The 27990-nt window shown below is 35.9% G+C and overlaps 2 protein-coding genes and 1 long non-coding RNA gene across 12 annotated transcripts in view; 1 reads left to right on the forward strand and 2 right to left on the reverse strand.

Annotated features, from left to right (window-relative positions):
- Positions 1-1932, reverse strand: part of ncoa3 (nuclear receptor coactivator 3) — a 44862-nt gene extending 42930 nt beyond the window's left edge. Inside the window, exon 1 of the mRNA XM_058791090.1 lies at positions 1799-1932. The gene's annotated coding sequence lies outside the window, so the exon portion shown is untranslated. The remainder of the gene's footprint in view (positions 1-1798) is intronic.
- Positions 1933-4795: 2863 nt separating this feature from the next.
- zmynd8 (zinc finger, MYND-type containing 8) lies at positions 4796-27288 on the forward strand. 8 transcript variants are annotated; one of them, XM_058792490.1, is made up of 20 exons: positions 4796-4967; positions 12447-12514; positions 12713-12864; positions 13870-14091; positions 15276-15389; positions 15879-15971; positions 16088-16175; positions 16266-16321; positions 16403-16480; positions 16583-16698; positions 17989-18485; positions 18941-19078; positions 19993-20154; positions 20598-21164; positions 22664-23167; positions 23807-24009; positions 24129-24209; positions 24310-24388; positions 25136-25375; positions 25728-27288. In XM_058792490.1, exons 1-20 carry the CDS (start codon positions 4822-4824, stop codon positions 25892-25894), a joined length of 3771 nt encoding a protein of 1256 aa, XP_058648473.1. In that variant the 5' UTR covers positions 4796-4821; the 3' UTR covers positions 25895-27288. The 8 variants fall into 8 exon arrangements, with proteins under 8 accessions (XP_058648473.1, XP_058648478.1, XP_058648472.1 ...); XM_058792495.1 differs by having other exon boundaries at positions 4797-4973; positions 23804-24009; XM_058792489.1 differs by having other exon boundaries at positions 4797-4967; positions 23804-24009.
- LOC131549913 (uncharacterized) lies at positions 9074-23749 on the reverse strand. Of its 3 annotated transcripts, none has more exons than XR_009273520.1 (5): positions 23465-23749; positions 22925-23158; positions 18017-18221; positions 12700-12814; positions 9074-12163 (listed from the first exon to the last, which is right to left on the reverse strand). It is a non-coding gene; the product is annotated as an uncharacterized LOC131549913 (long non-coding RNA). The 3 variants fall into 3 exon arrangements; XR_009273518.1 differs by having other exon boundaries at positions 9074-12526; XR_009273519.1 differs by lacking the exons at positions 22925-23158; positions 23465-23749 and adding an exon at positions 21959-22085 and having other exon boundaries at positions 9074-12526.
- Positions 27289-27990: the final 702 nt, after the last annotated feature.

The raw sequence follows: 27990 nt of genomic DNA on the forward strand, positions 1-27990 counted from the left end.
GTGCACTACAGGCTAAAGAGGCTGCAGCTTTGAAATTTAATAACATAATTATTAGGAAGATTCATACTGCACTGTGGAGGCAATAAAAGCAAATCGGTCATGGTTCTAAAAATATGTTATTAAACAATCAGAGTGCAAGCATGTTATCTACCTGTACCTTCAGTGTCCAAATAACAAGGAAAATATATATTCAATGCTTTCCTGTAGCTCAAATAGTAGAGCATGGCGCTAGCAACGCCAAGATCATGGGTTCGATTCCCAGGGAAAGCAAGAGCTGATAAAATGTAAAAACTGTAACTTGAATGCAATGTAAGTCGCTTTGGATAAAAGCGTCTGCCAAATGCATAAATGTAAATGTCTATATATGTCAGCATGAGTGCATGTGGATTTTGGGGAAATGCTGGTCCTACAAACGTGGTTCTGTGATCTTTCTATAAATGGGCAGTGAATATTTTCAAATCAGTGGGATGTGGTCAAACTCTCCTAGCTCAGAAACTGCTGCATTTGGATGACTACATAACACGAATCGCTGTGAATTCAGAGGAACTTCCTCAAACTTTCCAGCAGTGCTGCAGTGCACCGAATACCTCAGGCTAAATCATTGCAATTAACATTGCAATGCGAGTGTTAAAAATAGTGTCTCCGATAAGAATCGTTCAAGTTCCTGCATTCATAATGTGCACGTTTAAAAGACGCCTGTCAGGTCCAACAACACTGTCTGGGTAGAGAGTTCACTGGGGTTTGAGACACAGCCATAATTACAGCATCTAATACAGTCGGTATGACCTACATCAGTTTATCGTGACAAATATGCAATATGACAAAAAAAATGTTAAAAATCTAAAAGATATTACAGGGACATATCCTCCCGACTTGTGCATCATTAAAGTGGTCAAACACTGATTTGGACTGTTTTCTCCAATTAATACACTACAGTTTGGTAGGTAGCAAAGCAAAAGCATAAAACACTGAAAAAATTTGTCCAGCTTTAATTTGTTCATGTCTGACTTATGATCATTTAATCTCCACCCTCTTTGTCATTAACCAGGAAACTATCTTGTTGTTTGGGTCATTTGAACTTCATCATATTGAACTGAGAGCAAAAGTTACAAAACATCCGCATAATAAAACATCACACAACAGATCGTTTGAGGTCAGCAAGTTGTTCATTAAAAGGTCAGAATGAAAAAGTTGGAAGAATTAATAAAAATAAGCATTTATGATAGTGACACATAATGGGTTAAGATTGTGTTATGCTTAAGCAAACTAACTTTAGACCATGTAAACTATCAGGTGACCCAAAAACTGGTAAACAAACTTGCTGCTGATCAAAGAATTAAAACAAACAAAAATTCCATATTGTATTAATCTCATTATTATATAAACCAGCAACGGAAATAGTGCAGCAATTACAAAAATAACTTAATCATTTAGGGTTGTTGTGTATCTCAAAAGATTCAGACTGGATTCAAACCTTTACAAAATGTTCATTAACTTGGGAAAACTGCGTCTGCTTAATGGCAGAATGTTAATAAGATCGTATAAGAATTAAAGAAATAAAATTCAAAAACGGATCTTGTTATGAAAAGTAAACAAACATGCTGGAGAATGTTGTCTCTGGCAACACTGTGTTACTACGATTATTGTCTCAAAGGCAGAATAACTAGGTGGTAAGATCCCCACCGTGGACAAGAATGTACTTCTGAACAACCGGCATCGCGTAACATTGCTTCACGAACACAACAATTGCTTAAATGTATCCATTTACGAACGCGACGAAGTGATTCGGTTCACTTACCGGTGTAAATGTATCCAGTGAAACACTCCAGTTTCTTTAAGCCACTTCTACGCATCCGCCATCTTCAGCATTAGCTATGTTTGTTTAAATGGGAAACACTCCCAAAGCTTAAAGAAGCCTGCCCGAACCACGCGCGCGGGGAATTCTGGGTAATGTAGTTTCGCCATGCAGCCGATCCGTGCATTCTACACAGAGCTAGAGAGGAAAGAAACTACAAGTACATGAACCCCCGCAGATCGAAAAATAGACATCCAGTAGGAGATGGGCAGTAGTAGCAATATCGTAAAAAAAATATAGTGCATTTATTTTTAGCTCATCCAAGGGCCACATAGAGATAACAGCCACGTATCCCTAATGAGTAGGCTGACGTACGCCTTTATTTACATAAATTGAGTGTGACGAATTCGCTGTCTTCGCGAGAGATCGAATTATTTATTTTGTAACACACCTTTTTATTCATAATCTGCAAAATCAAATCACTTTATTGGTACTACAACATGTGCATAAGTCTCATGTGGTCCACTAACATTGCAGCCACAGTATAAGTCAATGTACAAGAACACACTGCACAGTCGAGATTTACATATAATACACACACAAAGTTTACATTACACAATATACACCATGTGCAAGCACTTGAACAGTTACGCTACTTGAAGTTATACTAATAAGTTGCAGAATGCTTTTCAGTATGCACAATATTGCATAATGTGAATTAGTTTGCAACCAAAAGTGATAGAAATACTGTGGATATTTGTGTTGGAAAATATAGGCTATATTTTTGAAGCAAATAGGGAGGCAAACATCTATAATTTTATCTGTCATTACTAAGACATTATATTATTCATTGATTTTAATATGCATTGAGGTAAGCTATTGTTTACATTGATGAAACTTGTTAGGCAAATGCATGACATACCATGTGTTTTTGTATGGTTAGAAAGAAGTATGTTCTTGTAAAGGTAAAAAAAAAAACGCCCATGAAAATCATTTTAAGTCTGTAAATAGTAAACAATAATAAATAAAATTTAAAATAATAAACAATCAATATTTTCGAAACTGCTGCATGTGCAAGAGGAAAGCCTACAAAATAAAGGCTGTAATGCGCAATATATATGACACAGCAAACTTTGATAGCATAGCATTACTGTAAATTATCAAAGGCATGTGTTTCTATGACTGATATACATAATAGGCTCACATTTTGTCATGCATATTTATATATTTAGATCTTCATGAAAAGAGAAATAAATGGTCAAAAGGGTATTTTAGGACACACTCGTATTCTTGTGGTCTGCAGAGGCTGTAAGTGTTCTGCCCTCTGAAGACCAGACCTGGAAGATAGCAATGAACTCGTCTCCATGGTGATCTCTGAGGCATACCAGTGTAGAATTTCAACTGTTGGAGAAGGAGACAGCGCTAAAGAGGGAGGGAGGGAAGGAAAAAGAGAGGGGAGGTAGGAACAGTGGGAGGGAGGGGGAGGGGAGAACAGAGAGAGAGAGAGAGAGAGAGACAGACTGAGAGAGAGAGTAGTAATTAGCTCAATGCTTGCTGTTTCCTGTCATGACAGTTCACTGCTATACAACCCTTGGTCTCATCTGGCCAAAAAATGTAGATGTGAACCTGAAGCATTACGCAATTTAGTTATAATAATCACTGAGGAAAAACTCATACAGCTATAGAATTATATTTTCAAATTTAATTTGTGGACTTGTATGCATGTGCAAAGTTGAAGCAGAGTTATACTTTTTAAATCTTAATTTTTGAAGCATAATAACATGCTATATGAGATAAAACATTTCAGTTATGAGCATATTTGACCACAAAACTGAGAGTACCCTAATAGCATTCTTCAGAAACCCAGAAAGAGGCCCATAGACCTGTTGTTGTTCCCTCCCCCAATTCACAGCACAATCTGACTTCCCCCTTCCGAGAGTGTGAGATGGTTTACCCCCCAACCCCCTCACTCTGTCTGTCTCCTTTGAAAGGACAGGAGATAGCAGTTTTAAAGGACAGGAGATAGCCCCCAATCATCTAGATCTATAGATTCTCTACCTGCAAACATGCAGTCATGAACCTCTCGTTCGCCCATCCCCTCTCCAGATGAAGTGCTTTAAAGTTTTACTAGGTTAAATCACCTCTTCAGGAATGTATGAATGAAGAGTGAGTAAAAAAGCACAATAATTACATCTGTTTAATTCAAGGTTAGGAAATTGTATCACTATGCTTGAAGCTCTTTAAAGAGATTGTTCACCTGAAAATAAACATTCTGTCATCATTTACTCACCGGCACATTGCTCCAAACCGGTGTACGTTTTTTATTCTGTGAAATCTAGAAAAAGACATTTTGAAAAATGGCTCATTGTTGTTGTTGTTGTTGTTTTTTTGCCCATACAATAGAAGTCAGTGAGTACTGAAGCAAAATTCTTCAAAATATCTTCTTTTGTGTTCTGCCGAAAAAAAGAAAGTCATACAGGTTTAGAACGACATGAGAGTGAGTAAATGATGACAGATATTTCATTTTTGTGTGAATTATCCCTTTAAGGCAACTGAGTGTTTAATAAAAGAGAGAAACGATATGCTATATATATATATATATATATATATATATATTACCTCTATATATCTCTAGAGATTTTCCAGGCTGTAAATATATATATATATATATATATAAAAAATACATACAATATATTTATATATACAGTTTTTATAACTAACCTGCATTTTAAACCTGTGACTCATGCAAATATTTTAAGATACTGTAGATATGGAGCTGAATGAAATCAGTGTGTCTATGGAAAAACTATCCAGATCATCAATATTTCTTTGGCTTGAGATCTTGCATGCTGTGTGAGTGTGTGTCTGTGTCAGTATGTGTTTTGATTTATTAATGCAGCAGGGAGTCTCAGACAGCTGTCCTGAGCATAGATGACAACACTAGGAGCAGAAAGCTGAATAGCCTCCTCTAGTGGACACACTGTGACATGACCTACCAGGTCTCTGAACGGTATTGACCTCGTTGTATGTTTTTAGTTGACGAAGGACTATGTCATGCGTTCTATTTAATGGCTTTGAATAATATAATTACAAGGGCTTTTGATTTGGTTAGAGCCATTTATCAATATCTTCTTTTGTGTTCCACTGAAGACAGAAAGAGGTTTGGAATGACGTGAGTGTGAGTAAACGATGACAGAATTTTCTTCTTCTTCTTCTTCTTCTTTTTTTTTTTTGAACTGTCCCTTTAAGAATTGGTCATTGAACAGCTCGTGTTGATTTACTGCTAATATTGGGGTGAACCTGACCCCCTAATTTTCTTACAGTTTTGTCTAAGGAATTGGGCTAGTAAGGAACCACCCAGAACACACCATAGCAACAACCCACAAAAACCTGGCAACCTGGTATTGAGATTTGCATGGGCGAGAAAATGTAAAAATCAAAATGTGTAATATGGAGCATATAGTCATGTTTGCATACTCATTGTAAAACTAGGAATTTCCCTTGATTAAATGTGCACATGTTGTTGGTTAATTTTAAAACACAAAGTCTGGTTTTGTAAGGAGACAACAAGCGTGGGGTGTGTTTTGGCAGCTGACTCACTGCAAGGTGCTTCAGAACCTGTCTAACTAGAGTGGGTTTTAGATAAGCTGTGCCCAAGCCCCACCCCCTCAGATCTGTTGGAAACATATGGTAATGGCATTTTGAGTATAAATTAAGGATTGAATACACTACACGACTTTTCAAATCTGAACAGCTTTTAAAAGACTAGGTGTCATACATTTACCCAAATGTAGTGGACATCATACACTAAAGGACTGAGGATCACACACTACCAGACTGTTCAGTCATTCAGAGAATCAGAACACAATTTACACAGAAACATGTATTGTTAGGAGATACGTGACAAATGAAAACAATATTTTTTCAAAAACAGGCTCAAAATATCAAACACGTTTGATATCCTCCTCTGACAGAATGGATTTATAATCTGAAGATGAAAAATCTGAGTCTGATATCTCAAAGCGTTGCTGGCTCCAATTGACTTGTATTTTTCCCACACTATGGAAATCATTGGGTATTAGTTGCCAAAATATTGTCTTTTATGTTCCACAAAAGAAAGAAACTCATACAGGTTTGGAACAACTTGAGAGTGATAAAAAGATGACAGAATTTTCATTTTTGGGGGAACTGTCCCTTTAAGGCTCTCTCTTTACTGTTCAAGTAGAAATCACTCTTAACACTAATGTACTTGAAGAAACAACTAGATAACCAACCCAAGCTGTTATGAAGAAATGATTTTGTTGAATCAATGATGTGGTAAGAATTAGTGAATGATTCAGAGGAAATGAAGTAATGAATGATTAGCAAATTTGTATATGTATCCAAATACATGTATTAAGGCTGAAAAACATAGATGAACTTAATATTTATCATTCAAGTTTGAGTTTCCTCTCAGTAGAGAGTTTAATTTTAGCACTCAAGGCCTGTGTATAGTGACACCTTTTTACTACTTCAGTAATTATTTGTTTTAATATAACGTAAAGCACCTTTAACAAGAGGTTGAATGTAAGTAATTTAGCTCAGTTTTAGCTGTACACATCAAGGCCTAGCTCCTTTTTCAGTTCACAATCCTGCCACAGCCTGTCTGTACTGAACAAAAGACATTTACTCAGGAAACCCGTCAGCCAATCAGCGGCTGCCTTTCATCCTGGCTGTACAAAGCGGCCAATCACAGAAGTGCTTTCATAGCTGTTATCAGAATGTTGGCTTGGCTGGCTTGGAGAGCAGAGACTGCTGTGTGTAGAGAGAGAGAGAGGGAGGGCTGTCCTCCATGTTTTAATAAGCATTGACATTACCCACTGTTTTAAGCCATGCATCCACAGAGGTAAGAGATTTTTCATTGCTTATATGCTTTCTACACTACCTGTTCATGCTAATGGTTGAATTGTGTCATGCAGAATTACAGGATTTTCTGAGAGACAGGGCACAAAAACCTGTCCCAACACCAAAGAGCTGGATCCTGGCAGGCAGAGGCAACTCAGAAATCACACTCACACTGTGTTTTAGTCTCCAGGCTCGCATGGCTGACCTGTGCTAACACTGTGACCAAAATGGCCTCTCCTGGTCTTTCTCCTAGTAATGTTTCTCTAAAGCAGGAGAGGAGCACAGTCGTGTCAGGTTGTGTCACAGGCCAGACCTCTCAAAATGGAAGGCCCTGAGGAGCAGACAGTACAGACTGTAAGAGGAAGCGCACATGTAGACTGGCAGAAAGATCGAGCAGCAGTTTTGGCTCAGGTTGCAAGTTAAGGGAACACTTTTCAATGGCTGACATAATGCTGAATGTCCATTTTGCTCAGGATATAGGCCTAATTTGCAAAAGCACATAGCAGAATGCTTCTGCTGAAAGAGTTACTGGATTTGAAATAGAAGAGACTTTATTTTCTATAAACAGATGCATATGGATGGTGAATTAGTCTTGTGTTTGCCTTTCTTGGTTAAATAGCTACAGGCTTCTGTCTGTTGACTCAGGTTGTAAAGACTGTACAGGCCAGGCATTTTATCAAAACTTAGTTGTGGTATGAGCTGGCAGCCATTTCAGACAGACTTCCGCTTTCGACTGTGCAACCACAAAGACTGTTTTTGTATCTGTGAATGCAAGCATTTTTTCTTAATGTGGCATACTTGATGTTACATTTGTTGCCAGTATTTCAAATATTTATCTTGGATGGCAAGTCATTGGATACTGTATTTACTACAGCAGGGGTCTGATCAGAAGGTCAAAGTAGTGGACTAGTGGTGTTTTTCCACAACCGTAATGTCAAACTGAGGCACTTTTTGTTGTTCTTGTTCTTAACTTGCTATAGCAGTTATTGTCAGCAAAATAACCTGCGCGTTTGACAGTTAACGCAAGTAATTAAACCTGATTGTTTATCGGCTTCACCTGTCTGACTGGCAGTATCAGGCACTTGTGGGTTCATGATATCTGTTTGAGATTATACTTCTAGAAATGTGATTTATTATTTAACTGCTGAGATTTGAGGGGGATGGTTCAGTTTGGTTGTTTAAAAAAAGAGCAGAGGATTAAGTACAACAGGGAGATATAAGAAAACAAATAATTAGAATTATAGGTAATAATTTCAAATCATTATTATTAGTTGTAGACAAATCAAAGTTACCATGATAAAAAATGTATTTCCAAAATATTAAATTATTCATTTGTTTACTCCAAAAAATGTCACGTGTAACCACCTTGAATAAAATTGCGTATACATTTTAATCATCATTGTGAAAAAAGTAGTAATATTTTTTTAAAGGTTAAAAAATACATATATTTAATAAAGGCTTTTTGAAGAATTTAATTATTATTTTTTTATTACTAATGAATTATTTTTAACTATTAATTATTTTAATGAGGCTTTTTCCTTCCATTTTTTTTTCATTATGATATCAAGATTTCATTTTTGAACCCCTTCTCCCCCACCCCCCAAAAAAACTAATGAATGCATTAAAAACAGTTATTGTATGTGCACATTTTTTAATGGATCCAGACCGGACAATGTGCATCCTTGACCCTATTACAAAATCACTGAGCAATTGAAATTATTTTTAGTGGGTACATGAGCTCATTTCGGCAGCCGGCTGAGTGCAAGTCAGTCTTGAGCAGCTAAATGACAGCACATAAGGAGTATTCCCTAGACCTGCAATTTACCACGACTCCGGTTACATTTTCCAGCCTTTTCTTTGTCTCTTGGTGTTTACAAGGCCCTTGCTGCATTCCTGCGAGCCGCTCATTTGTCAAATCTCCGTTCGGCTCCTACTTAACAAAATGGTCGCCCTTCACCGTGACTGCAAGAAGGGGAGGAGAATAAAACCATCTGACATGTTTGTCCAAACATCTAAATCCCGTGTTTATTCACACCGGTAGTTTTCAGGGTAGAATACGAGCATTTTCCCGGTGAATGGCAGCAGCAGCAGCAGCCCTCCCTGCATTGCAGCAGTGTATCAGAGCAGAGAGACACACAGCACCAGCCGCCCAATCACGCGCCTCCGTGTGGCTCTCAAACCAATCGGCAGCACACAGCTGAGGTTAAAGATTGACAATCGCTCTGAGAGCAGCAGGGAGAGCAAGGCCCTTCTGGAAAATTCTGCACCTATCTTTGTCTCATCCCTCATTGCCTTTATATCTGAAAAAAAAACACATTTAAAAGGCTCAGCCTGAAGAATCTGTGTACTGTGCCCGTAAAGAAAAAGGTATGCTGTTATTATATGTCAGTTTTTAGATGGACAGTCATACAATGCTAGTGTGACTGTGTGTTTTTGGGGAGGAAGCTTGTTTAAGGGTAAGGTTATAGGTGTATCTGTGATTGTATTTTGCCATTTTTAACTCATGTGTTCGGGTTGTTGTTTGCGTAAGAGGAACTGGATTCTGCTACGGGTGGGGAGTGGATGGTGCATGTAGGTTGGACGTGAGAAGGCCAAGATGGCAAGTGATCAAGCTCTACAGATGTTTGCCTTGTGCATGCTGTCAACACACCCCCTCCCCATCTGTATCTCTGAAGGTTGGGGGTGCGGGATGGAGCAAGATATCACTGCCACATCAGGGCAAGCGCATTAGATAGATCTGGTAAATGTCAATAACAGTGTGATTCTCTGATCATCTTGAGGTTTGTTCATGGAGGATGTTCTCTGTTCCTCTGTTCATGAACAAGACATGGTGGGGGTGTGTGTGTGTGTGAGATAATAACCCAGGCATCAGGAGAGAAAAGGAGCCTTTTTAAAACCGCTCGGGCTGCAAAATGATGGGAAACGTTATGTCGCTTGGAAGGTCTCAAGTCCAAGTGCCGCATTGAAATTGAAATTTCCACAGAGGTTCAGCTTTGGCATCAAACGATGCTCAATCTGATGAGTTATGGGCCATCGGTCTGATGTGCATATCATATGGCATTTGTGTGTTTATTGAGATTTCTAATAGAAAGTTCTCTCTTGGCAGTGAGAGGAAACCATCTTGGTGCTACTTCAGGCAGTAATAAACTGCAAAATACCATTTTCTTACTCAGTATTTTTGTATTGTTTCAGTACAGACATTCTTAAATTTAGATATTTACTTGAGAAGCAAAATGATATCCTCGAAATTAAGTGAGCCTTTGCTTAAAACAAAAGAAATATCTGCCAGTAGGGTAAGGAAACTAATCTTGTTTTTCCTTTGAATTATCAAGTTAATTCTTCTTACCCCATAGGCAGATATTTTGTTTTCTTTTCATATGTTTTTCAGAAAAGAAGACTTAATATCTTACGTCATTTTGATTCTCAAGTAAATGTACCTTGTTTTGAAGAAATGTTTAGATATTTTAGAGAGTATTTGAGTTTTTGCAGTGTAAAATTAAACTGGGTTGCCTGTTATGTTCTTGGATTGGAGAAAAGCACATGATTGTTTACTGAAATGAAAATGCTTTGCCCTTTTTGTATATATTTACATAAGATTTGATGTTTTTGTGCCATATCACTTGTTAACGAAACCATCAGGAAATGCCACAAGCTGATTTGTTTAGTATCAAATAAATGTACCTATTAAGCTCACCAAAATCTACATTGAGACATTTTTAGTGCACAAGATATTGGTTTCAGTACAAAAAGTTATTTTAAAATAAAAGATTAATCTCTCACACAAACATATTTAATTTGATTTTAATTGACAAACGCATTTCAATTAAGATATACATCATTAAATTCAAAAAGTCCGGCTGTGCTTAATGGGTACATTTTTGTACCCTTTAAGCACACCCCTGTTCCCATTAAGCTCACATCATGTTTTATTAAAAATTCTTGTTTATTTTAAGGAAAATGTTTAAAGAATAATTGTAAAAATATATATTTGTTGAAGGTACAAAGTCAATCACAAAAAAAACCCAGAATAATAAAATCAAGCAACAAGGCATTCAATTTGATCAATAATATATTCATAATGAAGTGTCATTTCAGCACATTGCAAAATCTATACTAGTCCACGTTCAGCTAAGTAACACGTTCAAAACTCAAATAAAACAAACCAATAAAACATTTAATTCATGGGAATGAACACAGAAACTAGCCTCATTATGAAACCTCTTGTTAAATGGATGTCAGCTTATCTATAGTCTCTTATGGCTGGAATACACTTCATGATTTTTGCCCCGATTTTCCACCGATTTACAGTCTGGAGAAGTTGATGCTATAGTTGCCAAAGATCAGAGCCAGTCTGCAGATTTGAGTCGACTGATTCCATAGAAAATTGATTAACTTAACTTAAAGTGACAACCATCAGTTAATATTTAAAGTCTGTTTATGAAGTATTTACATAGACGTTCAATGTGAAAGAGCTTAAAGAGAGCACACTGAGCTTAATGGGAGCAGCAACAATTTTTAATACATTTCATGTAATATTTATTACAATGACAGGATTTTGCTAAATAAATAGTCTGTCATGTATTAAGTTCATACATATTTTAATATGAACAACTATTATTAACAATATCTATGAAATTGTACTTTTTCTTATTGATTTCACACTGAAGCTGTGTGATTTTCATAGAAGTGCACCCTTTAAGCTCACCTTAAAATAATAAGAAATCTTTAAAAATTACAGCACTGTAAAACGACAGACCAGAAATAAACTGTCAATTTATAATATTATGGATGTAAAAGTACAAGCCAGTAATGCCTGTGAAGTAATATGTTAGCGTAGCACACAACCTTATACAGCTAGTCAGCTAACTCTGTTCTGTAGCATCTGCGCTATGTTGCTAAAACTATATTTTGGATCTAATGTAATTATTTCCCACATCCGAGTTCCAGGTTAAAATATGCAAAAGTCTGAACATTAATCTCTAAGTAGTGAAACTTACCCAAAATAAAAGCTTAAACGTCTAAAAAAAACGCACATTTATGGGGCACCTCTTTTAGACAGCTTTCAAAATGGCCGCCAGACAGTGTGAACCCATATGGAGACCCATATCTCAGTGTGAAATTATCTGATTGACTTCAAATTATAGGAGGTATATAGTAACAAACACATCACTTGGTTAAGACATCAAGTAGGATAATAAATTATTTTTTCTTTTTATAATCTGATCTCAAAAATGGAAGTGTGCTTAATGGGTATGTGAGCTTAATAGGTACGTTTACCCTACTCATTTGTAAGTTACACCTGACACAAAATGTTTTATTTAATCTGTTTATTCTTAATGTTCGATTTCTACAACAATAAGATTTAGTTAGCATTTGTTAGGAGTGGAGAATAAGCATATTTTGTTGAGTCTGATGGAGGCCATGCTGTGAATTTAACGTCAAAGCTCTCTTTCAATGTGAACTTCCTTCTCTTCTGCATTCAAACTGTTGAAATAAAACTTAAATTCAGTGCCGTACTATATGAAGACATTTGCTTGCTTGATGTTTGATAAAATGAAGTTATGTTAGATTTCATTGTCCACTGTTGCCAAACACATTCCCTCTAAAGATAAAAAACAAAGATTCAAGCCTAATTTTAGTAAAGCAATTTCTTTTACCGAAAAGAATGGCATGAGAAATACAGGTGCCATAATGACAAAACAGCAGGTATATAAAATAGACATTTAAATATCGTTGATTTTTTTTTTTTTCATTTTCATTGTGGCAGTTTGGCTGAAGGAGGAGGGAAGGAGTCAGATGCAATTGAAGGGATGGAAATCGCAACACGATCCAAGGGTGAGAATTGTCCTTTGTGTGAGAGCACCACATTTATTTCCACATTCAAGTGTAAAAACAGCGCCAAAAATGTCAGCTGAGTTAATCATTCATATTTGTTGATGCTTTGTGGTCGGATTTAATTTTTTCAGTATGGTTTAGTTTCTACGTGTAGTTTTAACTCTGTTCATGTCAGTAATTTGTACCATTACTGTGTAGTCTCTGATCAAGGGTCAGCAGAAAGGACCATCCCTAAGCGCAAGGTTTCCAGCCCTCCTCACTCCTCAAATGGACACTCGCCTTCAGAATCCTCCTCTAGTCCTGTAAAAAAGAAGAAGAAACCAGGAGCCGTTAATAACAGTAAAGACCAGGTGCAACATTTGCTCTTTATACAAGCCCTTGTTCAGTCCAACATTTCTGTCATTCACTAATTTCAGTGTCCATCTGTTTTTTGTTGGGTTTTTTTGTCTTTTGGGTGCCGCCTTCGTGGTGATACACTGCAAGATTTGATGGTGTTCATCAAAATATAGATGCACTTTAAAAGTTTTTAATTAAATCAAATTAAGTACATTATCTTTAGCAATTTAAAACATCAAGTTTGTACTTTGTTTTTTAAGAATTAAGTAATATATAGATTTATAATTTGAATAACAGCTATATTTACACATCTTAAGTGCATGTCTTAAGGACTGATGTCCTCAAAATAGAATAATTAAATCAATGAATATTAAATTGAAAGGTCTGTTTTATCAGGCTATTATAGTAGCAAGAGTTTATCAATGTATTAATGCATTCCTGTGTTCTTGTTTTATTTGTGCCCTGTTGGTATATGTGTTTTGACTGTTGTGGCCATCCACTGTTTTTCAGCGTCTCACACCATGAGCGTTTGCTTAACAGCAACCATATGCAAACAGACCATCCTTATTGTCAAGCCCTGGTATAGATTATTGATAAATCCTCAACCTGACCACTACTGTTTTTGCCAGGGATCCAAACAAAACATTTTACCTTCTATAAAAGTGTCCTCTTTCGAGAGTGAAATAAATTTCCATGTCTTAATATAATGAGCCCAGCCAAACGAACACAAGGCTGGTGGCTGTTATGCAAGCTAAGCAGAAATATGTATCTAGGGACAGCCTATGATGCAGCTGCAATGAATTATTAGTCCTAAGCTTGTTCTCTAACAAGGATGCATTTACTTTCACGTTTCAGGTTGAATGCCATTCATTCAATGCTCATTAGTCTACATTTGCCCTCTTCTGTCCTTCCATGCCACTTCCTGATCGATAACCTTTGTGCCTGTTGGTTTTGTCTTGTTATCTTTAATACCCATGTATTGAAACCCCAACCCTCTGTTTCTCTCGCCCGCATTCCAGTCAGAACTAAGACATGGTCCCTTTTACTATGTGAAGCAGCCCGCACTCACCACAGACCCTGTTGATGTTGTACCGCAGGACGGGCGGAATGACTTCTACTGCTGGGTGTGCCACCGCGAGGGCCAGGTGCTCTGCTGTGAGCTCTGCCCGCGCGTCTACCATGCTAAGTGCCTCAAACTGGCTGCAGAGCCCGAAGGAGACTGGTTCTGCCCTGAATGTGAGGTATTGGCGCATGCGGCTCCATTTTATTTAGGGCAAGATACTACAGGCAAAAATGTTGTTTAATTCATAAACTTTCTCTTTTTTTTTTTTTTTTTGTCAGGATTTCAAATATAATACATATCTTTTGTGAATTAAAGTAAAGCTTTGGTAGCAACTACATCAATTACAGAATTTTAACTTGCATACTAAAACACAAAAAAAATTAGGTAATGACGTTCCTTAAAGTTACACTCAGATTGTTCAGATTTTTGAACAGATTTACCTCAAAATGATGAGACCGATCCACTCACACCTTGTAGCTATGAGAGAGGGGGACACAGGAATATTTCCTGATCATAAATTTATGGGTTTAGTTCAAATCAGTCTTGGCCAATAGACTAAAACATACACTGTTTCGGTAGTGACATGAAAAATGCGGGACACTTTTTTTTTTTTTTTTTTTACTTAACATTTCATAATTTACAAAGAAAATATAAAATATATATATTTTTTTTAACTTAACTTTTTAAAAGAATCAAAAAGATACTTTCAAAAACAACAATGGAAAAAAACTACAATTATTTCAATATCATCTTCATAAGTTGAAATTTAGGGGTTAGGGTAACTGGACAGCCACCTCCCAATTGAAAGTACCCAATGAATGATGATTTAATATATATTAAGCTTATTAATATTTAAAATATTATTGTGGGTTTCAATAGAAGGATCTTAATAAACATCTAAGATTTGTATACTTAAATGCTTTTAATGCCAGTTTTGTATATACTTAAACATAACATTTTAGAAAACTTGTAATACAAAAAAATGTTTGCAATTCCTAATGTAATCAATCAACTGGGGAAGTATGGTGATATCTATCAGCTAAATTTACTTTTTTTGTAAACATTTTTTTTTACTTGGGATTTGCTTGACGATTTCCCACCCTTTCTGACTTTTAGAATTATTGATTTTTGCTTCTGTAATTTAAAAACTTCTATACTGTATAACTTTTTGCATTTTAAATTAGTAGTTGCTGAATACTTAACAAGCTGTAACTGGCAGCATATGATGCCAGTGATATCCGAATTATTCATTTTTGCAGCTTAAAAAAAAGAGAAGGAAAATTCTGCTTTTATGATATAGAAACATGGCTTTAATATTTGCATTAAAATAAAGCTTCAAGTATTTCTTACTTTTGTTTACAGAAAATAACAGTTGCAGAGTGCATAGAGACTCAGAGTAAAGCTATGACGATGCTCACATTGGACCAGCTGTCTTTCCTGCTGAAGTTTGCTCTGCAGAAGATGAAGCAGCCTGGGGTAAATTTCATTACTTTCCATGGCTCTGCAGATCTATGATTTAGTCCGTGATATTAGAGAGTTGTGCCTAGATCTAACACAAAAGCAATGCAACTATCAAATATTGTATTGCTTTACCACTTTTTTTAACATTGTACACTTCATTATGAAATGAGTCTTACATTTAAGCCCCTTTCCTCATAGAACAAGCACAGACACATTCTGAAAAGCTTCATGAATATCTCAGTGGTGCGCTTTAGGATTGCTTTCACACTAGAGCTTTTCACATCACAATTTGGTTTGTTTGGTTGGGATAAAAGTGTTTTTTATATGGCATGCCAACACAAGTGTCATTCTGTGCATGCAATATCCTATTCAAATTACCGTAAGAAACGGGAAGCACTGGTTGCCAAAAATTAATTGTAAAAAATACTGTGACAGTGATTCAGGTATTACAACGTGTTTTTTATTTTCAACTTTAATACAAAAATATTTCTTTCTTTTCTTCAGACGGAGCCGTTTCAGAAGCCAGTGTCGCTGGAACAGCATCCTGATTATGCAGAGTATATATTTCATCCCATGGATCTCTGCACTTTAGAAAAGGTGAAAGTGAAGCATTTGATCCTGAAAAATCGACACACTCTGTTCTTAGGAATGCATAATATTTGGCATCTTATAAAAGTGTTTTATTAGCGTGTTCACTTTTTGTTCTTATTCAGAATATTAAAAAGAAAATGTACGGCTCCACTGAGGCTTTCCTGGCTGATGTGAAGTGGATTTTGCACAACTGCATCATTTATAATGGAGGTCGGTTGCTAACGGTTAAACAATATTGGCAAATTTGTTTCTGCTGAATGTTTGTTTTGTTAAAACTCTTTGCGTCTGTTTTTCCCTTAGGCAACCATAAACTTACAGCAACGGCTAAAGTTATTGTGAAGATCTGTGAACATGAAGTATGTACTATAAATTATAAGCCAAAATACGCAAATGCTTTATTCAGTGCCAGTTTTTTTTTAAAAACAATTACTTTTCAGATGAATGAGATCGAGGTCTGTCCAGAGTGCTATCTCTCTGCATGCCAGAAAAGGGACAACTGGTTTTGTGAACCATGTGTGAGTGTATTAGACTAAACAAAATGAAATTCCTTCTTCACATAGTAACTAGTGTGAGTTAACCATCTGTTCATGCAATTTTTGTGTGCATCACATTATCAGAGCAACCCCCACCCTCTGGTCTGGGCCAAGCTGAAGGGATTCCCATTTTGGCCTGCTAAAGCTCTTCGAGACAAAGATGGACAAGTGGATGCACGGTTCTTTGGGCAGCATGACAGGTGAGGACTGCTGAACTGGGTCCTCCTAACCATCCACAAAATGTCAAGCAATAAACCAGTTTGCTCCATCTTAATCTGAGTTTTTACCAGAAGTGACAGTCAGCAGTGTTGCACAATAGGATTTTGACAGCACATTTACAGGTTGACAGCTTCTTTGATTACATGGATAAAAATGAATTTTAAAACATTTTTTATTACTATTGTTTTAAAAAAAAAGTTATTCCACATTCTGCCCAGTGTTCTGAAGTCTATACGTGTATTAAATATTATAATTATTACTGCATAAGTAATATTACATATATACATAATATTTATGTAATTAATATTAATCATGTAATAAATATTATAATTTTATATAAATGTATGAATGTAACTGCTAGCAATTAAAGGTTTAAATATGAATGCTACATTAATACAAACAATACATTAAATTAATATCCTATTACAGTTACTTTTACAGTAAAATTCCATTACATGTGTTGCAAGTGTGATTTCAATGAAGTATTAATTTAATTAAAGTTTAATTTTAATTTGTTTAAACTTTAAATAAGAACAAGTACTTCATCAAAATGAATATTTTAATTATTTTATTAACATTTAATTAATTTTTTTGTTTTTTTACATATTTGTTTACATAAAACAAAGTTACTGAGCTTCTATGTGCACCGATCCAACTAATAAAATCTGTTATTGATTATTTTCATAATTTTTTTGCTGCAATTTTAGTTAGATTTTGCAGCCCTACTTTTTTGAATGTAACTGTGCTAGCAATTAAAGGTTTAAATATGAATTCTACGTTATTACTAAAATTACATATTTTATTCTATACAAGTAAGAAACTTCTTAAATTAATATCATGTTACAGTACAGTTTCGTTACATGTTACGTGCAGGGTTTCATTCAAGTATTATTAATTTAAACTCTAAATAAGAACAAGTACTTGAAAATGAATATTTTAATTATTTTATTGACATTTAACCTTATTGTGCTGCCTTATTTTATTGTATAATTTTTTATTTATTTATTTCACATAAAACAATGTTACTGAGCTTCTGTGTGCATAGACCCAACTAATGTTTTTTTTTTTTTTTTTTGCAATTTTATAAATTAGATGTTGCAGCCCTACATTTCTCCAAAATACCATTTCTCATAACTAAAACTAATATGTTTTGATTTGCTGTGAATGATATTGCGCTAGAAAATTTACACAACACTTTACAAAATTTATAGAAAATACTTGGGGTCAAGCATAACTTCATTTTATTCTAACTTATTCGTTTTTATTTAAAGGGCCTGGGTTCCTATTAACAACTGCTACCTCATGTCCAAAGAGATCCCCTTCTCTGTGAAGAAGACCAAGAGCATCTTCAACAGTGCCATGCAGGAGATGGAAGTATACGTAGAGAACATCCGGAAAAAATTTGGAGTCTTCAATTACGCTCCATTCCGCACACCTTACACACCAGACAACCAATTCCAGATGCTCCTGGATCCCGCAAACCCTGGCGCGGGCTCCGTCAAACCTGAAAAACAGGAGAAGATCAAGTTCAGCTTTGATGTAACAGCATCTCCTAAGTTGCTCGTGGGAAAGAGCATGGTGTCCAGTGGAAACATAGGAAGTGGAACAGGAAGGCGAATCTCAATGACGGACATGCCTCGTTCACCAATGAGTACTAACTCCTCTGCCCATACGGGATCTGATGGAGAACAGGAGACTGCAGAGAAAGGTCATGCGAGAGCGGCTCTGCCACATTACAACACTGGAGAGGAGTCAGTGGACTGCACTGGTATATAGAACATTAAAACACACTGCTGCTTTGTGTAGCGTATGTGAGCTATGTAGTAGAAACTGAAGCAACCTGCCAAAAAACAAGTACTGCTATAGTTTTAGACTCTAGAAAAGTTTTAGAAAATGGTGGTAACACTTTAGTATAGGGACCAATTCTCACTATCAACAAGTTGCTTATTAGCATGCCTATTATTAACATATTGGCTGTTTATTAGTGCTTATGAAGCACATATTCTGCATGACCATATTCTACATCCCTAATCCTACCCAATACCTAAACTTAACAACAATCTTACTAACTATTAATAAGCAGAAAATTAGGCAAAAGTCATAGTTAATGGTTTGTTAATAGTGAGAATTGTACCTTAAAATAAAGTGTGACCAAAAATAAATTTCATAATAATATTTAAACAGAGCGGTATGTATGATTAAAGCTCATTTCTGCTATTACAGCATCGCCTGCCCCTCCTAGAGCAGGCCTCACAGGAAACACCTTAGAGAGCCCTAAACCTTTCCATTCACCAGCTCCCAGCACCCCTGTTAAACAGGAGAAGACCCCCACTACCGGCAGCATCCTCAACCTCAACCTCGGTAAACTTCCTTCAGCTGATTAATCCATTGATTATTTCTTTGATTAATTGTTTTATTTGATGATAGCCAAAAGTGTGGGGTCAATAAGATTTTTAAATCTTTTTCAAATGCTGCATTTATTTGATCGAAAGCACAATTTTTACAGAAATATTGTGAATGAACTGTTTCTATTTTAATATAATTTAAAATATAATTTATTTCTGTCATGGCAAAGCTTGGACTTTTCAGCATCATTACTTCCAGTCTTCTAATATGCTGATTTTCTGCTCAGGAAATATTACTTATTAATATCAGTGCTGAAAACAGTACAGTCACAGCACAATATTTTTTGCAGGATTCTTTGATAAATACAAAGTTCAAAAGAATAGCATTTATTTGAAATATTTTTCTTTAATGCCACTTTTGATCAATTTAATGCATAATTCCAGAATAAAAAGGGGAAAAAATCTTACTGACTCCAAACTTTTGAACGGTAGCATATATAAAGCATATGTTATTATATCACATCCTGTCTACTGTTCTCCTTTAAACTGAAGGCAATAAATTAAAGTAAATTTATGTAAGGAGACAATCGTATACAATGTGCATAAAAATGTTTAAAATATAACATAATAAATGTACAATGTGAACAGAAACAAGGCAATATGTTGTCCTGTGTGCAAGTAAACATGAAATCAAAATTGACCCTACTTAATTTCTTCACAACAAGACATTAACGTCTCAATATGGATAATTGGTGTTATTCCACAAAAAGCCTTTCTACGTCTTCCTAGAAATTATTTATACATGACATCTTGTAGCTCAAAAAAGGATGTCATGAATTAAAATTTAAAACTTCAGTATTACTTAATTCAGTCCGTATGCTTTTAGATCTGCTCATAATGGGCTAGTGAGAGCCTTGTGATCTCTTTCAGATCGTAGTAAGGCAGAGATGGACCTGAAGGAGCTGAGTGAAAGTGTCCAGCAACAACAGCAGCAGGGGGCTCAGCCCTCCCTCACCTCCCCTAAGAGACAGATCAGGAGCCGTTTCCAACTCAACCTGGATAAGACCATCGAGAGCTGCAAAGCACAGCTGGGTCAGTTCAGATTGAAATCTGTCAGGGTTACGTTTTGACAGTTTAAACTGCCGTACAATCGCAATTGCAACAGCTTCCAGTGTTTTGCCGCCATTCACAAACCATTCTATTAAAACTCTCCTGATGTATTTTCCTCTTAAGTTTCTTAAGAAGTTTTTGTTTTGTTAGTCCAATGTGGTATTGTGACGAAACATAAATCATTTTTGACTAATTATGCCTAAATATTCCCTTTTAGGTAAAATACAGTTTTGCTTAACTCATTACATCTTCTGGAATATCTAATACTTTTTAGAATAGCATTTTTAGAATTCTAAATATAATGAAGCCGTTGTCCCAAAAAAACAACAACTTTTTTTGAACTTTTCAAATAGAAAATTATTGATAGAGAATGTGCAGCCATTGCATTACTTTCTTGAAGGTTAAACATTTACTCTGTCTCACAGGTATAGACGAAATATCTGAGGATGTGTATAAAGGAGTAGAGCACAGTGATTCAGAGGAATCCGACAAGTCTGACTCCAGTGACAGTGAATATGGCAGTGATGATGAACAGAAATCTAAGAGCGGCCAAGACGACAAAAACGCAGTTGATGATAAAAATGAGAAAGAGCCACCCAAGAAAAAGTCAAAACCATCGGTGGCTACTGGTGAGGACAAAGACAACAGCACAGAGTCTGCTGCAACAGCCATTACAGCAACCAAAGGAGAAACCAGCCAAAAAACAAGCACCTCCGAGCCTATAGCTAAAGACAAACCAGGTCTGGATTCCGAGAAAGAACCTCCTGAGAAACTGAAAGCTGCTCCCGCATCCCCAGATTACAGAGAGAAACCCAAGGGCTCTGAAGAGGCCGTGCAGCCAGCATCTGTGGATGTAGACATGGACTCGGACTCTGAGAGGGAGCTGGTCATCGACCTGGGAGAAGAGCAGGCAGGGAAGGAGAGGAAGAGGAACAGGAAAGATTCAGCCGCTGTCACCGCACTCAAAGAGACCACAGCCTCCAAACCTGAAGGTCAGATTTCCTTAATGAATCAGTGTAAGAATCAAGTCTAAACTTCTAGCAACATCAGCCAGTTGCTATTAGACCAGCAGCATCAAGTAAATTTTACAGTGGTGGCCAAAATTATTAGAACACGGCATATTTAAGAGGTTTCAGTTGTTTTTGTTGAATTAGCCATTACAGTACCCATAAAACAAACCATTGATGGAACATTGAAAATGATGGTCTGGCCCCCTCAAAGTCTGGACCTCAACTCCGTCGAGCAAATTTGGGGCGAGTTGGAAAATAAACTGGACCGATCTATTGTATATTCAAAGGAAACCTTTGGCTTGAATTTCAGAAGACATAGTGTTGAATTTCTCAGGAAATATATTATTGACACTATGCCAGTGAGATGTGCTGCTATAATTGCTGCAAAAGGTGGACATACCAAATATGAAAGTTAAAAAGTGGACAAAAACAGTACGAGTCACTCCATCTGATATTTTTTGTGCTTAGAGCAACCATCTGCATGTTTCATGAACATTATGAAATGAAATCATATTTTGAAGGCAAAAAAGGTCAATATTTTCATATGTCAGGTGTATTAAATAATATAAAATGAATATATAACTTATATAATTACACATATAAAGCAACCCAGATCGACATAAAATAAAACTGTTTTTATTAATTTTATTTTACATGGATCTGAGTTCCTTCATGCTGATCGCTACATGATCACATGACTAGCCGAATGCTACTTCTGCTACTATTAACGTTACTACTACCAAGTAACCCCATTATTATCAGACATTTTCACTTACAGAATAAATAAATGATGAGTGACTCCAAATTTATACAATGGCATGGTAAGCGAAAACGTTTTAACTTGCCCGATGTTGTCAACAATCGCTCTCTCGTTTCATACAAACGCAACTGCGCCATCTTGTGTCTCGGTTAATGATTGTGATGAAATTGAAAATCACCTCAGAGGAGTTTTTATTAATATTACCTTCATATTGTAGTCTTTGTCTTGTTTCTATGTCAGTAGGTTTGTACGTTGGAGTAGACGTTTTTGGAGCTAAAAACCTTTATCTTAAATCAATATTTCATGCCCATGTATGTTTTACTCAAGTCTAGGATAACTGCCACTGAGTGCATTTTTAAATTTTGGGGATTTAGAACTACGTTAGGTTTAACTGGATAAACCAAGGTCGTTATAATAGTTTGAAGTAGTTTTAATTTTTATATTTTCAGTTTTCATTTTAGTTATATTAGTTTGTCATTTTATTGTGTTTTTGACATTTTATCAGTATATTTGATATCTGTTAATAATGTTAATTTTGTTGTGTGTTTTAGTTATTTTAGTACATCAGGTTAAACTAAATTAAAATGATAAGTGTTACTTTGGCAACTATATTTGAAAAAAAAAAGTTTATTTCAAGTAAAAAAATAAAAAAAAAGTGTTTTTATGGTTTTTGGTTAACTATAATAACCATTTTTCATGCTCTCATTTTCTTTGATTGCAGGTAAAGCCACTCCAGTTTCAAGCAGTCTAACCCAGCCTCAAAACTCAACGGTCCTTTCCTCCTCCCCGACTGTTAAGGACCCATCTCAGTCCCCGTTGGCCGTACCGCTTAACATAATACCCCTCACAGCAGCTCCAACCAGCACCACTCTAACCTCCTCCACCCTCCCCATCACCACTCCCTCCACCACCAACAGTTCCTCACCCATCTCCACCAGCACATTAAAGAAGCAGCGGCCTTTACTGCCTCGAGAGACTGTACCTGTGGTGCAGCAGGCTGTCGTGTGGAACCCCACCACCAAGTTTCAGACGTCCTCTCAAAAGTGGCACATGCAGAAGGTGCATAGGCAGCAGCAGGGCCAAACGCAACCAGCCACACAGGCGCAGGTGTTAACACAGGTGCAGCGCAGCCAACAACCGCAGCAGCAAGCGCAGGTCTCCTCATCCTCAACGGGACAGCAGCCTTCATCCAGCACCAGATACCAAACACGACAGTCTGTGAAAAGTACGCAGGCGATTTGATTTAGTACTATAAATGTCATATGTACATTTACCAGTCAAAACTATGGAATAATTAAGTTTTTTTTTTTTTTTTATGTTTTAGATAGAGGTCTCTTGTAGTTGCATTTATTTGATTAAAAATACAAAAAAAAAAAGAACTATTATTAAGAATTGAGCACCAAATCAGCATATTAGAATGATTGCTGAAGGATCATGTGACGCATTAATGGCTGTTGAAAATTCAGCACTGCGTCACAGGAATGAATGATATTTTAAAATGAATTAAAATAGAAAGACATACAGCCCAACTGCGCACACGGCGACCCGAGTTCGATTCCCGTCTCGAGGTCCTTTGCCGATCCCTCTCCCCTCTCTTCATCCAAAAGCTTTCCTGTCAGCTCTCCACTATCCTGTCTCAGTAAAGGCATAAAAAGCCCTTAAAATATAACTTTCCAAAAAATAAAAAAATAAATAAAGTTAATGGAAATTGCAATAATATTTCACAATGTTACTTTTTTTTTACTGTATTTTTAATCAAGTAAATGCAGCTCTGCTGAGCATAAGAGACAGCTTTCAAAAACATTAAAACATCCTAATTGTTCCAAACTTTGTAATAATATTGTTGGCTGTGTTTATCCAGCAGTACAACAGAAAGACCCTCCACACACCACCTCCACCTCCACCTCTGCCGTCACACTGGTGACCAGCACACCTGTATCAGCCCCCATGATGGCAGGAACCACCGTCAGCTCTTCCTCTTCTTCATCAACATCCACAACTGGAGACTTCCAGATCCCCACCACATCTGCAGATGTAGCAGCTGATATAGCAAAGTACACTAACAAAGTGAGATTGCTAAGGAAATGGGGGGGTTACAAACTATATGTTTAGATGAAAACCATTTTAATGGTTCTGTTAATGTAATTATTGATGTGTTTGACAAACTGTTTTTAAACTATTAACAGATCATGGATGCAATTAAAGGGACGATGACTGAGATATATAATGACCTTACCAAAAGCACGTCGGGAAACACAATAGCAGAGGTTTGTATTTAAGTAAATCTGGAGACGTGCAAAGCACTGTGGGTGAATTATTTAACAACTTGAAAATATTACTAAAACAGACATCTCTATGCTGTTACAGATCAGACGGTTGCGAATTGAAATTGAAAAACTGCAGTGGCTGCATCAACAAGAATTATCAGAGATGAAGCACAATTTAGGTATGTGATTTTCTGATAATATAGTAGTCAACATTTGAAGTGGATCAAAAAAGTTCATCAAAGTTGTCCTAAGACAAGAACATGTTTTAGGACAACTTTCATGAAAGGTTTTGATCCACTTCAAATGCTGACTAGTAGTGTAGTTTATTTAATGTAGGGATGCACCAGTAATGATATAGACTGTTAAATGATATAGATCCCTGTGTAAATATGGACCGTCATAAAAATGGAATTTACAATGTAATGCAGAATTTGTCATATTTATAAATTATGAATTTGCAAATCAAAATGGGCACTACACCTAATCAACATGATATAAATTAGTGTCTGTGAAATTTCTAAAATGCTATTTAAATACAAAGTCTGTATGTCTGTGTGTGAATGACATGCAATTTTCTTTACTACACATACTCAAGCACACATGACGTCAAGCACGTTATAGCACTTACATTTTGGAAAATCTAAAACAAATTTCATAGGCCCCTAACAATTACATTTTTGTTATAGTTGTAATAAATTGTTGTACATCTTTTTCAATTTAATTAGACATGCTTTAAACCATTAAAATGGAATCTAGCAAAGTTAAAACGGGAAGAAGAAAAATTGAGAAAAAATTAAATGGAATTTGGGGAAATATAAAACAGATTCTCTAGGGACATACTGATATGGTACCAGAATACTGTGCATCAATAATCCATCCTGACTGCATATTTGTGTTTCCACATTTGTTAAATGTGATGTACTCAGAGCTAACCATGGCAGAGATGAGGCAGAGTCTTGAGCAGGAGCGAGAGCGAATCGTGACGGAAGTCAAGAAACAGATGGAGGTGGAAAAACAGCAGGCTGTAGATGAAACTAAAAAGAAGCAATGGTGTGCAAACTGCAGAAAGGAGGCCATTTTCTACTGCTGCTGGAACACCAGCTACTGCGACTATCCCTGCCAACAAGCACACTGGCCTGAGCACATGAAGTCATGCACACAGTCTGGTAAGACATAGTATCAAACTATCTATATATATATATATCTATATATCTATATAGATATATATATATATATATATATATATAGCCCAAGGCTGCATTTATTTTTATATTTAGTCTCCAGTGTCACATGATCCTTCAGAAATCATTCTAATATGCTGATTTGGTGCTAAAAAAAAAATTCTTATTACCAATGTTGAAAGCAGTTGTACTGCTTCATGTTTTTGTGGAAAACATAATATATTTCGGTATTCTAGAAGTCTTTTGTAACCTCAATTTCATGCATGCTTGCTGAATAAAACTTGAACGCTAGTGTGTTTAAGTAGTGTATGAAATGACTTGTCTTTGTGCATTCCAGCAACATCATCACAGCAAGAACAAGAGTCAGAAGGCGGCACAGACGTTACTCCCAAAGCCCCTGGACAGCCAAACAACTCCCCTAGAGAGACTGTATCTGCTACACCTGCAGACAAAGACAGTGAAGTGGATAAAGCCAAGGACAGTGTCACTGTCACTATGTCATAGCTCACATGTACAAAACATACACTACATCAGCACTTATGTCTGTACAGCTGTACATAGATGTTGTCAAATTCTTCACTACAAAAATGGTTTTAACTAACGTTTGTCTTGCCTGATTGTGCTTTTGTGTTTTGTTTGTTTGTTTTTTTCTGTGTATGACTGTCTGAATGTTCCAAATCTAAGACACAAAGACCACCCAAACATTTCCTTCTGTAGGTTTGAGAGGGTTGTCTGCTTCTTTGTTGGGTTCGATTCTAAACAAAAAAAGACCAGTTTATTTATTTAATTTTTTAAAGTCGTCTTGGGCTCTGATAACTTCTAAGTTTATCTTTTTAATGTTGCCAAAATATATTTATAATATTCCGAAAGCCTCATCTGCTGGTAATCTTTCAAAGATGAGTCACTTTTTTTTTTTTTTTTTTTTTAGTTGCAAAAGCTAGTACAGAATGTAGTTATTTTTAGTTTTAGTTTTTTAAGAAGAGTATTGTATTGTTTTCATATCTTATTCATGCTATTTCATCAAAAGAACATTTGGTTATATAAAGACTACATTATATCTTGATACAACGTTTAAACACTGTTTCGCAAAATATGACTACTTTATCACTATCTTGTTCGATTGTGTGTCTCCATGGAAAAGAGATGGTTAAAACATGTTGTAAAACTGTATTATCACTAGATAAGAGTGAGTATTATTAATCTGAGGTTCTGTTCATTTGATTTCCTGTATCTTAAATGCCTTTGGTTTTTCTGTTTCGCCTGCTGTTCACGTCTGTGATCTTTTGATGTTGAAGTTTGTAACATCTGTAGGATCTCATGGTTCTCTTTTTGAGTTTACCTTAAAGTCGAAAGGTAGTGTTAGATCATTGATGAATGATAGATTTTGTCATGTTTATATTGTTGGTGTCAAAGAATTGTTAAGATGAGTAATTTATGTTTACTTTTTTTTTTTTTAAAGTACCCAGTTCATTTTATTTGAACATTGGTGAAATTTATTATTTTTTTAATTCTATTTTAATATTAACAGGACTGTAACTTCACACCAGTACAGTACTGTTTTTGTTAGTTATAATTTTGCATATATCATTCATACGATGCTGTATTCTCAATGTTTGAAGAACAGATTCTTAAGAACCCATAAGATACTGTATCTATGAACCACAAACAGAAACATTCCTGTATGTTATGCTGTTAATAGTGCAAACATATGTTATTTCAAACCATATACAGAAAAGGAGAGCGGTTGAGAGTGGCTGTCAGTCTAAAGAAGAATAGATCGATGTTTACATATTGTATATAAATAAAGATCTGGTGGTCTAAATTGTAATTTAATAGTTTTTGTATGGTGCAAGTGAATTAAAGAGAACACCTGATAAAAGTGTTTCACATTGGAGTCATTCTTTGATTGACTATAAAAAAAAAACTACTTTATTTGGACCTTCAAATATGTTTTAATGTGACAGTATTCATAAAAATCTTTTAAATGTTATATGCTACATCCATTTCTGGGTTGTGTTAAAGTGTAATTCTAAAAAGAAGTGGATTGTTTTTGCCACAGAATGATTGTGGTGACTTGTTGCTTTATATTTTTGTGGACATCTGTTTGCTGCCAAATCTTGTATTGATGGCAGAATCTGAAGGAAGGCGACAAGGCAAGTCAGAATCCAATGTTTGTAACATCCTCTCATTTGCTACTTGCATCAAATATAGAATTCTTATAATGCATTTTAATTAGTCTACTATAATACCCAGTGTAATACAAGTAGATATCATATGCAAATGCAAGTAAATTCTTTTTTTTTTTTTTTATGTTTTTAAGCAATTTATCAATTGTTTGACTACTATTACTAATTACAATAAAATATGTAAATTCCGCCAAATCCAGAACCCCAATTATTAAGGAATCGGATCAGAATAATATAATTAAATTGTATCCTACCAGTTTGATTATTTAAAGGGGTATTGCATGCATGGCTTTCATCAAGCAGCACTTCTGCATGTCAGATCTTCTCGGATGGTGCATTTTCACCCCCAAGACACTGCGTCGCTGTTCTACAACTTCAGCTTCGAATGTGCTTTGCCTCATGCCATGCACTACA

This window comes from Onychostoma macrolepis, chromosome 11 (genome assembly GCF_012432095.1).
Source record: "Onychostoma macrolepis isolate SWU-2019 chromosome 11, ASM1243209v1, whole genome shotgun sequence".
NCBI lineage: Eukaryota > Metazoa > Chordata > Actinopteri > Cypriniformes > Cyprinidae > Onychostoma > Onychostoma macrolepis.